This window comes from Physcomitrium patens, chromosome 10, assembly GCF_059467195.1.
Source record: "Physcomitrium patens ecotype Gransden chromosome 10, ASM5946719v1, whole genome shotgun sequence".
Classification (NCBI taxonomy): Eukaryota; Viridiplantae; Streptophyta; class Bryopsida; order Funariales; family Funariaceae; genus Physcomitrium; species Physcomitrium patens.
The window spans coordinates 2987077-2999317 of record NC_143419.1 but is presented as its reverse complement, the minus strand read 5'-3'; the positions used below and the strand labels follow the sequence as shown (position 1 = coordinate 2999317).

Below are 12241 nucleotides of genomic sequence, written 5' to 3'. Positions count from 1 at the left end.
TTTGGCTTGAGGGATAATAATCTTGTTAGGTCATTTATAACTATATGATAGTACTACCAATTTATAGTGGCTATAAGTTGTCAATTGGTAGTAATATATTGTCAATTATCTACATATCAAACACAAAATGTCTAATAGGAGTTATATATAATCACACAATAAAAACCAACTCAACCTACCATTTGTGATAAAAAAATGCATGTTATAATTTTATTTGATAACTTAAATGAAGTAAGTTTGGCATTTAAATATTTTTCTTCTCAAAAACTAAAATTTTCCAAAATAAATAGTTTAACATCACACACTGAAGTCAGCTACACTTTGTGTAAAAGTATACATCAAAAGTGAATAACAGTATACTTTTATTGTTATAACCTGGAAGCAGAGGTTTGATATAAAATACAGGTAATGACAATTTTTAAATTTTTAAATACAAATATGGTCAAATTATGTTTATACTCGAAAATAAAACACATTCATTATTATGACCATGCAAACCGATAAAGAATGGAGAAGAAAATGGAGAAGAACCGCAACCCCGGTAAAGGAAACTGAAGTTCGAAAGAAGAGGTGGTACAGAGAGAGAGAAGCTCGAAAGAAGAGAAAGAAGGTAAAGAGAGAGAGAAGCTCGAAAGAAGAGAAAGAAGGTAAAGAGAGAGAGAAGCTCGAAAGAAGAGAAGGTAAAGAGGGGGAGGCTTGAAAGAAGGAAGGATAAAGACCCGGAGGATCGAAAGACGGAACTATAAAGCACCAGCAAGCACAAGAGCGGGGCAGCGAGGAGCGAGAAAGCGTGGAAATAATTTGGAGGGTGGGCAAGGAGCGACCTTTCCGGCAGGTTTAGCTCGCGGATCGAAGAAAACCCGTGTTTTATACTCCACAATGCCAACCGGAGTACGTCGGCCTGACGGATGAAGAACGAGGGGGCAACGTCGTTAACCAAACGTCATCTAATTTCCGTGCATCGTCACCATCTCATCGTGTGCAGTGCATCTCCGTCGTCATTCTGCCTCCTCGTCGTCGTCCTGGTCTCGCTCCAACCCTCCCCTCCCCTCACGCCAATACGCTTGCCCACCCTCTCTCGGTTCCTAGGGTGCAGTGGCGTTGCAGGCAACGGGGTTGTAGTGGGGATTCGGGGTTGGGAGTGATTGGGACGGGTCAGTGGAGTTCTGCGGGTTCTTAGTAGAGGAAGTGTGTGCTTGGAAGAGGCGAGGAAAGTTGTCATGGATTTGTGATCATCCGAGAATGGTTGTGCGATGTTAGATGAGCAGGCGGGAGGGAGCGGGTGGCGGATGAGATTGAAAGGTTGCTAGGTGCTACGGCATCGGAACTAGAATTTATGGAACAATTTTTTTTGCGCGCGATGGAGTAGGATGTGAGAGAGGAATTGGAACAGCGGGAGGAATGGTGGATGTGTAGGAAGTGCGGCAAATGAGAGGTGAGTGTTAGGGTTTTTTTTTTTTTTTTTTTTTTTTTTTTTTTTGGTGTGTGTGATGGTGTGCAGATGAGAGGCGCGATGAGGGAATGTGGAAACATCTGTAGCGTGATTTCGGCGTAGGTTCAGCTATTGTGCGCATCGGATTTTGATGGGCGAGATGAGTTTCTCGGTTTAGCCGTGTAGGAGCACAGCAGATTGTGGGAGGATTACGCCTGGAGCGAAATTTTGATGGTTTTATTACTTTGTTTTATATTTCTTAGGTGACATCTCAACGAGTACTTTATTGTGCCCGTTTGTTCCTTCCTTGCTTAGGATCCTCTTTAATGTAGTGATTTTCGTTGCCGATGCTGAGTTACTGTTCCTGTGTTCGGATTCAGGGGATCTGTGCTTTGAGTGCGGTGAGCTTGTTGTAGCTGTAGAAGACCACCGTGCTACTGGAATGAGTCTATTATCTAAGGACTCACAGGGTTCGTTGTAATTGTTTTTGATTCACGTGGGCTTCTGGAACACTACATACGAATTTTTGTATCTTCAAGGACCAGAACAAGTTTCCTGTAGACTGGCGATAAGTGATGGCCAAAGATATTGATGATCAATGTGGGCATCACAAATGTACCAGCACCGTTTTCGTTTCTCCGAGGCGCTGGGTTGTGAAAGCTGCGAAGTTTAGCAGTTGTAATGTCAGTTAGGAAAGCGAGGCTCTCAGTCCAGGCTGGACAGCGAATGGCAGATCAATCACGTCATGGAGTTCTGGAGCGCGATATTGAACAGGTAGGGATCCTTGGAGAAGCCCTTGTCAACGTCTAGTTGAATGATGGCTGTCATTCTGAGTGCAGAAACTAGGGTTCCTCGATATTTTTTTTCTTCTTAGGTGTTCTACCGAACCTGTTCGAATGATCATTGTTATTCTTGATTCACTACTTTCGCAAGAAGCATTGCCCTGATTTCTATAACTGCAATTATATGACTTATCTTATTTAACCTTCTTGTCGAGTGAAGACAGTCAGTGTGAACTGGCTTGAATATGGTGAGAGAAGATGCAATTGGATCGTCTCGAGCTGAGGCGAATTTGTACTAAATGTCTGTATATTCTTGTCCTAGTTTTGAGGTTCTAATTGTGTCATAAGTGGTAGTGTTTATTTATACGTCAGCTCAATCGAATTACCGCATTTATGGTTGTTGTGGTCCTCAATGCTTAAAAGATGTTAATGAACATGATTTTATCTCTTCATTACGTGTTGTCCATAATTGTGGCGTGATGTTTTTTCGTCCTATCGTATACATGAAAATTATGTGAAATTAGTGTGTCTAAACCATCGTAGATGGATGGCTCACAAGAAAAGAATTCGATTGTTCCATCATGATTATAACTCATGCTAGAAATGCGGAAAGGTGGTCCTGAAGCGATGCTGAAATGTTGATGTAGTCATGCTTGGATGAAGTGCTAGCTTCTGAAGAGATCGTTCAGGATCTTAGCATATGAATTACAAACAAAAGGATGAATCTTTGACTTGCTTCGTCTACTTCTACCAGATTTTTCCTCTTATTCGATAATCGTACTCAAATGGTTGTCTTGCGATCTGATCTGCTACATTTTATTGGGTGAAGGCCATCACTGCACTGAAGAAAGGTGCTCAGCTCTTGAAGTACGGTCGGCGCGGGAAGCCAAAATTTTGTCCGTTCAAACTGTCTAGCGTAAGTATTGGTGCAACATGCCTGTCGTGGCCATGCCGCACCTGCGCCGAATTTTATTTGGTGTTCTCAGCTTTTACACACCTCAATTCTATAAAGACACTTTAGTTCCATTTTATTTGTGTAAAATCCATCTCTGGGTTTGAGATACGGACAATCAAGACCCGCGGATTATGTTTTGATGCCCGCTGTTAATCTCTATCGGGTTCATGCATTTTCTGTTAGGCTGTTCACATCATGCTTGATGCGAAGCTTAGGGTGCTTGCGAGCGCTTCCTCATGAAATTTCGAACCACCGTCGACGCTTTTGAGTATGCGAATTTCTAATTCACGGTAACTGTGCGCAGGATGAGAATGCATTGATATGGTATTCAGGGGGAGAGGAAAAGAGACTATGGTTAAGTACGGTATCTAGAATTATACCTGGCCAGCGTACAGTAAGTGCCTCACTAAATCGATAATAAATAATATGTAGGTACTGTTCCGGGTGCATTGTGTGTTGTACTATGAACAGGAAGTTCCCACTCGCGATTTTCTCATCAGCGGTGTTCTAACTGGAGGAATCTTTCTTTAGGGTTGTAAAATTAAAATGATTTTATTCCAGACCTTTTGTTTATCTCCAAGTGCGAAGCACTGACAGATGTGTGGATGTCGCAACAGCCAGTTTTCCTACGTTATCCAAGACCAGAAAAGGAGTGTCAGTCGCTTTCGCTGTTACATTCGAATGAGGAAAGATCTCTAGATGTGGTGAGTATCCTGTTGTTGTCATAAAAAAAATGTAACGCTCAATACTGGCGGAGGACTTGCAAAAGTGGTGGAGGTAGTGGTATTGCTGTGTTTAATATTGGAGTTGACTGGGTGGTGGAGCTGTTTATGGGTATTCATTGAAAACCGAAGTAATTTGTGTGAACCACTTTCTTTGGACGAAGTAACCATCTAAGAAGAGTGGATGAGGGAGTAAGCGTGTGTGGCCGGCATGTGTTTGTTTGCAGATATGCAAAGATAAAGACGAGGCCGAAGTGTGGTTTGTAGGTCTGAAGGCCTCTGTTGCTGGTGCTCAGTTGCGAAAGTCTAAGTTCAATAATGTAAGGCATGAACGAACTGTGGATATCGTCAGTCCAGCACTCACGAGGAATAGTTCACCTTTGACATCACCATTTGGAAGCACTGACAATCTGCAGCAGGTGCGTGTTCATGGTTTTCCCAAACTAGTTGTGACGTATTACATCTAATCATCCCATGGAAGCTTCATGTGAAGTTCTTTTAGTTGTTACGCCTGATGGCGATGATTGGTGGGTGAAGTTATGTGGGCTTTTCCTATTTATTTTAAGTCGAGTTGTGGATAATTCTTGATAAACACTTCAATTGTTACTTTTGACTAAGTTCAAAGGCTGAGCATTTGACAGCTTGATTGACGTAACTCCGCTGTTGCTGCGATTTCTGGTTATGAAGCTTTTCCAGAGATGATATTGTGTGTATTGATAACTGAAATTATTTGTTCATAAATCTGTGAATTTATTTTGCCAGGAAAGCGGGGATTTCTTCAAAACTTCCAGTTTCATAGGCAGCCCTTTGCAATCTGAGAAAGGATACCTTGGAGGTCCAACATCTACAATAGATTCAAAGAACAACTTTGACGCAGGTTCTGTAGGAGGATCGATGCATTCTGGGAGTTCGTCTATGGGTTCCGACAGTGTGAGTGCACATCTTAGGCTGGCTGGTGCCGGCCAATCTGACAATTACAGGATCAGCATGTCAAGTGCTGTGAGTTCTTCGAGTCAGAGCTCCCAACATGGCGAGGACGGCTTACACTATGCTGAACCGCTCGGCGATGTGTATATGTGGGGGGAAGGAGTAGGCGATGGTATTTTAGGAGGTGGTATACACAGGATCGGCAGCGGTGGAGCTATCAATCTGGATGCTCTTCTTCCCAAACCTTTGGAATCTGCCTTGGTTTTGGACGTGCAGCTCATTGCATGTGGAGGAAAGCATGCGGCACTAGTGACAAAGCAAGGGGAGGTGTTCACTTGGGGGGAAGAGTCGGGCGGGCGGCTTGGACACGGAGTGGATTGTGATGTGTCACACCCTCAGTTGGTGGAAGCTTTAGCATCATCGACAACGGAGGTTGTGGCATGCGGGGAGTACCATGCTTGTGCAGTGACGCTATCCGGCGATTTGTACAGTTGGGGCGACGGCACACACAACCTTGGACTGCTGGGTCATGGCAACGACATCAGCCACTGGATACCGAAGCGAGTGAACGGGCCACTCGAGGGGCTGCGAGTGGCATCGATCGCATGTGGTCCTTGGCACACCGCGCTGGTGACGACGACAGGGCTGCTTTTCACGTTCGGGGACGGCACATTCGGGGTGCTAGGGCACAACGACAGAAAGAGCGCATATTCTCCCCGAGAGGTGGAGTCCTTGAAGGGTTTGAGGACGGTGAGGGCGGCTTGCGGAGTGTGGCATACTGCAGCAGTGGTGGAGGTAATGGTGGGAAGTTCGAGTGCGGGTAGCTGTTCGTCTGGGAAGTTATTCACTTGGGGGGACGGTGAAAAGGGGCGATTGGGCCATGGCGACAAGGAACAGCGGCTGGTGCCTACGTGCGTTGCTGCGCTGGTGGATCACAATTTCCGGCAGGTGGCCTGTGGGTATAGCTTGACAGTGGCACTGACGACGAAGGGAGGGGTGTTCACCATGGGGAGTTCGACGTACGGGCAGTTGGGGGATCCACAGGCGGATGGAAAGCTGCCAGGGCTGGTAGAGGGGAAGCTGGTGGAGGCATATGTGGAAGACATTGCCTGCGGAGCACATCACGTGGCTGTTCTGACCCACAATTCGGAGGTGTACACATGGGGTAAGGGTGCGAATGGGCGGTTGGGGCATGGGGACCTGGAGGATAGGAACACGCCGACCCTTGTTGAAGCGCTGAAGGAAAAGCAAGTCAAGAGCATAGCGTGTGGTGCGACATTCACAGCAGCTATATGCCTGCATAAGTGGTTGTCTGGTGCGGACCAGAATGCGTGCTCGGGGTGCAAGCAGCCATTTGGATTTACTCGGAAGCGGCACAACTGCTACAATTGTGGGCTGGTGTACTGTCACGCTTGCAGTTCGAAAAAAGCTCTGAAGGCGTCACTGGCTCCGAATCCAGGGAAGCCGTTTCGGGTGTGCGACCCATGCTTCCTGAAGCTTCGAAAGGCGGGTGAGGGTGGGTTGGGAGGGGTGGCGGCCCTGTCAAAACGGAGTGTTCCAAACCGCAATCGAGGAGTGGAGGTGAAAGATGGGTCCGGTAAAGGTGAGTTTCGAGCTCCACGGCCCCAGGGGCCGAACACTGGAAGGCCTCCAATCACATTGGAGTTTGGAAAGGTGGGGGAGGGGAAGTCGGGAACCAAGCGTGGCAAGAAGCCAGAGAATTCATCAAGTCGAATATCCCCTGCTCCGAATGGTGTGAGTAGCGGGGCGACGTGGGGTGCGGTTAGCGTTCCGGCGGGGTTCTCGAAACCCCCATTCCAAACGGGTCTGAACGGTCCGGTGGCGGTATCGAGCTCGGCGGTGGCTGGTCGAGCGGTATCAAGAGCGGTGTCGCCCCTTTCTCGGCGGTCGAGTCCTCCTCGGTCGACGACACCAACGCCAACGGGGTCTGGGTTGGTGATACCAAAGACGGTTGTGGAGGATTTGAAGAAAACGAATGATGCCTTGAGTGATGAAAATATTCAATTGAGGTCGCAGGTAATATTCTCTCCCCGTTTAGAGTTTAGTGTGACATGCGCTGACGATTGATTTTGCTCAAGGTCTATAGGTCACTGATTTGTTACATAGTCAGTGAAAGTGTAGTGACGAGTGAAATATTATCAGCTTGTTATTGATCCAAGGTGTCCAGTCTCTTCTTGAATATTTTTGTTTCTTGTACCTTCTGTGTGATGACGAGTTATTTTTATGAATGGGATTCAGTGCGCCTGAGGACTATAAGATGTGTTTGAAATTGGTTAGGAGTCTGGCTGTCGTGCAGGTAGAGAGTTTAGCCCGTCAGCTTCAAAATCATGAGAAGGAGGTTCAGCGTTCAGCTCAGCAACTTCAGAATGCTATTTCTTTGGCAACAGAAGAAGCTGCAAAGTCCAGAGCCGCAAAGGAAGTTATCAAGTCACTCACTTCCCAGGTATATTGTTGTACAAATTAGTAGGTGAATTTGACTAAACCTTTACAAGAAGGCTGCTAAGCTATCACCTAATTATAGCATCTGTGAATGCTGAAGGATGGTATGTTAGTAATGCAGGTCTATCCTAAATGTTGCTCACTTTTTAGTAGTCCTGATCCTGACATAGCTTGAAATGAATTTCGCGTTTTTGCAGTTGAAAGAGATGGCAGAGAAGTTGCCTACAGGTACTTTCAGGCAGTTTCACTCTCGATCGGGGTCATTGTCCCGTCTTGACGTTTCAAATAGTGCCCTAGGCAGTGCTGATTTTGATGCACTGGGAGCAGTTGGGAGCGAAGGATTGGGTCTGCCCTTTCAGCAATTTAGTTCAAACCCAGCAATCAATGTTCCTGATTTTGAAGCAAATGGGGTGGCCAGCCCACATTCAGCATCAAGTCCTCTGTCGGGACGGGGATCGCAACGACTTGACAGTCCTCGTTCCACTTCAAGTCCTCATACTGGCACGGAGGCCGAAATTGGCAGTGCATTAGGCAGAGTTGGAGGAAGTGGGCGAATGGCGACTAGATTGGCAGAAGGAGACACGAATGGATTTGATACAGCACAACGTAATGAAGAAAGAATCATAACATCAGGAACTTCTGTGTCGTTTGAGAGTGTAAGAGAACCCGAGACAGAGTGGGTAGAGCAAGATGAACCTGGAGTGTATATCACATTGACAGCTCTTCCAGGAGGCGGGAAAGATTTGAAACGCGTGCGATTCAGGTAGAATATCTGAAAGTTGGTATAATAATGATATCCAGCGATTACCAGTACCTCATTTTGCATAACGTTCTTTCTTTTTACTGCTGTAGTTTATTATTGTTTGTAGAGCCTTGTGAATGCGAGCTAAAAGTACTTTGCCCTCTCTAAGTTTTCTTTCGGCTCGGATGGTGCAGTCGAAAACGATTCAGTGAAAGGGAGGCTGAGCAGTGGTGGGCAGAGAATCGGGTGAGAGTACATGAACAGTACAATGTACGAGGTGGAGTCGATAGAGGGAGCAACCCAAGTGGAGCTCTCAGTTCAACTGCTATGCCTGTGGGAAGCAGACAAGGTGATGATGGAAGGCCGTTTCCTTTCACTTCCAGGCCGGGTTCATACTAACACATTGGTGTTGAGCATTTTAGTGTAGATTTTTCCGCAAGGATGGTAAAGTAACATGGAGAAGTGTTTTTTGAATCCTGTGAAAGCTACGACAGAATATTTGTTACATTGGAGAAGCGGTAACACATTGTTGCCCTCTTGTGAGATTACTCATGATAGAATGCAGCATTCTCACTTAGTATTCACTTCGATCTGAGGGACAGTGTTGTCTGTAGTTGGTTGCGGCTTCGTGTTTTCAATGTGTGATATCATGATGGCCACCGCAACATTAGGGGCAGCTCTTTCCAAGTAGGAGTTTAATGCGGAGTGAACAGGTTTTTATTTTATTTTTAAAATTTCAAATTTTTGATGGTGGAAGGAATGTCTCGGTAGGTCTCGTACGTGGAAGACTGATGACTAGAAGTTATCTTTCCTGCTTAATGTCTTGAATTCCCTGGATGATGGCCGAACTGGGTGGAGAGTTTATTTCTCTTTCATGAATGCAGTAGATAATCCTGTACTGTCCAGAGTTGATAGATACATCTGCCACAGTGTATCCTGGAAGTTAAAATGATATTCTAGACATGGTTAAACTGCCATTAGGGTACACCCCATGCTCACACTCCTGAACTGCACAAGGAAGAGCAGTCCTTGGGCATGTGGGTTGTGTTTGGAAGCACAAGCTGGAGGAGCAAGATGTGTGAATAGTTTGTAACATATATATTCTTTATTCACTATAAGTGTGTATTTTGATAAGAAACCCACTGTTGGTGATCTGTTTGTTGGTTTGTGTATCGGATATATATGTGTATGTACTGTCTACAGCATTTCTGTGCAAGCAATAATTTGAATTTTGAATTGCCGAGCTTGATTTGTTTACTACTGTTTACACCATCAACTTATGTTCATTCTCTTTGAAGATTAAGTTCGCTTTGAACAGTATTAGTATTAGTATTTGGTATTTTCACAAATTATAGTAATGGATTGCCAGCATATGAAATGGCAACAACTTGCAGAAACTGTGTTATTAAACTCTCGTGTACTCATGCAATCTTATTTTGATCTTATTCAATATTTGGTGTGATATTTTGAAGTATATATTTTCATATATTAAAATCAAAAGTGTAAAAAAAATACATATAATATTATGTTGGTTTAAAAATGCCTTTGAATCTTATGGATTTAGAGTTATAGCATAATTAAATCATTTGATTATTTATTTCTATATTTAAAAAATATGTATTATTTAAGGATTGAGTTTCTAGACACTAAGTTGTTATCTTAAATAAATGGAAATTTATTAAAATTAATAAATTAATAAAATTCAAAATAAGGTATATATTCTTAATCCATACAATATTTTTTTATCTTTTATTGTTTTTATTTATAAAGTTTAATTTATAAGTAATTATAAAAAAACAAAAAAATCAACTATTATTTTATCTTTTTGCTATTCATTCCTCAATTTAGCTATCCACTCTTAATTTCAATAAGAATATTAAATCATATTTTCTATTTGGATGTTTTTAAAGTTTTACTTGTTTTGCTACTAAAATATATAATCCTTTTTGCTTTAGCCAATACATTACACAATGCATTCTTCTTATTTAATATTTTGTATTAAACTTTTTCAAAATTTAAATGAATATTTTATTTATGCTACTTTTAATATTTTTAACAATAAAAAGTTTAATACATTTAGTAAACTACAAATTAATACTTAGTAATATTTTTTTATAAAAAAAATTATAAGTCTATTAAAATTACAATCAATATCATAATATTTCATGACATATTGTAGCTTAAATTCTAAAATTTGTAATTTGTTTGATTGGTATGTATTAATTCTTTTTGAATGTTTATCAAAAATTCATCATAGAAATATTATTGTATTTAATCTATTATCTAATCATCATCTAATTTAGGATAAATTTAAAATAATAATAATAATAATCTATTTTCTTTAAACTTTTCTTATCAAATTATAAAACAATCCTTATAACCTTTAATTGGTTTTCTAATTGAAGTATTTGTTTCAGTGAATTTACATTAAATTAACTATTATAAGTGATAGAAATAAATTTTAACTAAAAACTATTTATAATAAACTCAATAGAAATTCTATATGCAACAGACTCTTACTAAATTATAACCATACAAAGAAACTATATGAGTTCAATTGATGTAGTATATTTCTACAAATAATATCAAAATTTTGTTTGAAAAATAATTTTTTTAATCCTAAAATTATAAGATATGCTCCAAAATAGAATTTATAATCCAAAGAGTGTTCATAATAAAAACATTATGTGCATACATATTATATTAATAATAATAATCACTATTATAATCATAAAATAAAGTTGTTAGACAAGTATATGTAGAATTAAGCAAAATCAATATTGAAGAGTGATATATGTGTGTGTATATATATATATATATATATATATATGTTATTTTTCATAACTTGTTTATATTTAAATAAATCATATCTATATATATATATATATATACATATATAATAAAAGAATGTATGCACATGCAACAGATTACCTTTTGCAAAGTCTTTAACTAACAAAATTTATATAATTATCATTAAATATTATAATAATTTATAATAGGAAAAATAAAAATTAGACAAAAAATATTTTGATTGACACAATACAACATCATAATAGTTATGAAATTGTATTTTTTCATATTTAGATATTATGTTTTATGTAAAAAGTTATATTGAATAATATTTAATTTTTGAGAAAGAGTTATTAATTTTAAAATTTTAATTTAATATTGTAAAGGTAGATGTGAAATTTTTTTAATAAAATAATACATCTACTAATTTGATTCTAATGAATACTAAAATTATGAAAATATTAAAATAGAAAGATTAAATTTAATACCAAAATTTTGAATAAGTTTTAAAATAATATTATATATATATATATATATATATATATATATATATTATATATATATGTAGTTAAAATTTGGTTAAAATAGTATTTAAATATAGATTTTTTTATATCTAAATATTTTGTAAATTCATATATTATAATAATAATACTTACCTATTTAATTAAAATTTTAAATAGGTTATAAAATAATGACTAAAGATCATCAGTTAAAATTGGTATATGCAACTATAAAAATTAGTATTTTAAATTTTAATGTATAAGATAAGAATAAAATGGCCAAATAGCTTTAATTTTTTACAAATAACACATATCAATAAATTTAATTCAATTTTTTCAAGTAGCTAAAACATAATTAAAACATATATTTTATATCAATAATAACTTATTATTTTTTTTACAAATATAAGTAAATAATTCTTTAAGAAAAAATACAAAAAATCAAATATATTGAAGATAATTTTGTCATTTGATGTGACATTGGATGCCAAATCATGTTGGATGTATGTGGTTTAGTGGTTCTCCCATCCATTAGCTTTTTCCATTAGTTGACTTTGTTAATCTTAACCAAGGTTTGAATATTTAGGCAAAAAAATCCCTTGACTTAACATTCTTGTTAAGTCAAATCTTTTAAGTGATTTTAAGAGAGAAAAAACTTGCTGCACGGGTTTACTTAGCTATGGTGATTCATTCATTTTAGTAAAACTTTAGGATTTCCTCTATTCTTTTTATTTGAACTCTTGGATTCCTCTTTGTATTGTGAAAGGTAGCTTAACTTATTTGTGTGTAGATTTATAATCTTTTCTTGAAAGTGTGATGATTGTACATTTGTGATTGGTTTAGATTACATACTTTGTGATTAGTTTGTAACACTTGATGTGTTGTGTGTAACAATCTTTGTTTTCAAAATAATTTGATTTATAAGTATAAA

At 39.2% G+C, this 12241-nt stretch overlaps 1 protein-coding gene across 4 annotated transcripts; it reads left to right on the top strand.

The window, feature by feature from the left end:
- Positions 1–1012: 1012 nt before the first annotated feature.
- LOC112287681 (PH, RCC1 and FYVE domains-containing protein 1) lies at positions 1013–8776 on the top strand. Of its 4 annotated transcripts, none has more exons than XM_024530950.3 (10): positions 1013–1435; positions 2055–2206; positions 3044–3130; positions 3474–3563; positions 3787–3873; positions 4119–4310; positions 4654–6855; positions 7136–7282; positions 7476–8041; positions 8215–8776. In XM_024530950.3, exons 2-10 carry the CDS (start codon positions 2114–2116, stop codon positions 8417–8419), a joined length of 3669 nt encoding a protein of 1222 aa, XP_024386718.1. In that variant the 5' UTR covers positions 1013–1435; positions 2055–2113; the 3' UTR covers positions 8420–8776. The 4 variants fall into 4 exon arrangements, with proteins under 4 accessions (XP_024386718.1, XP_090109570.1, XP_090109572.1 ...); XM_090253444.1 differs by having other exon boundaries at positions 1813–2206; XM_090253446.1 differs by lacking the exon at positions 1013–1435 and adding an exon at positions 1453–1695 and having other exon boundaries at positions 1813–2206.
- Positions 8777–12241: the final 3465 nt, after the last annotated feature.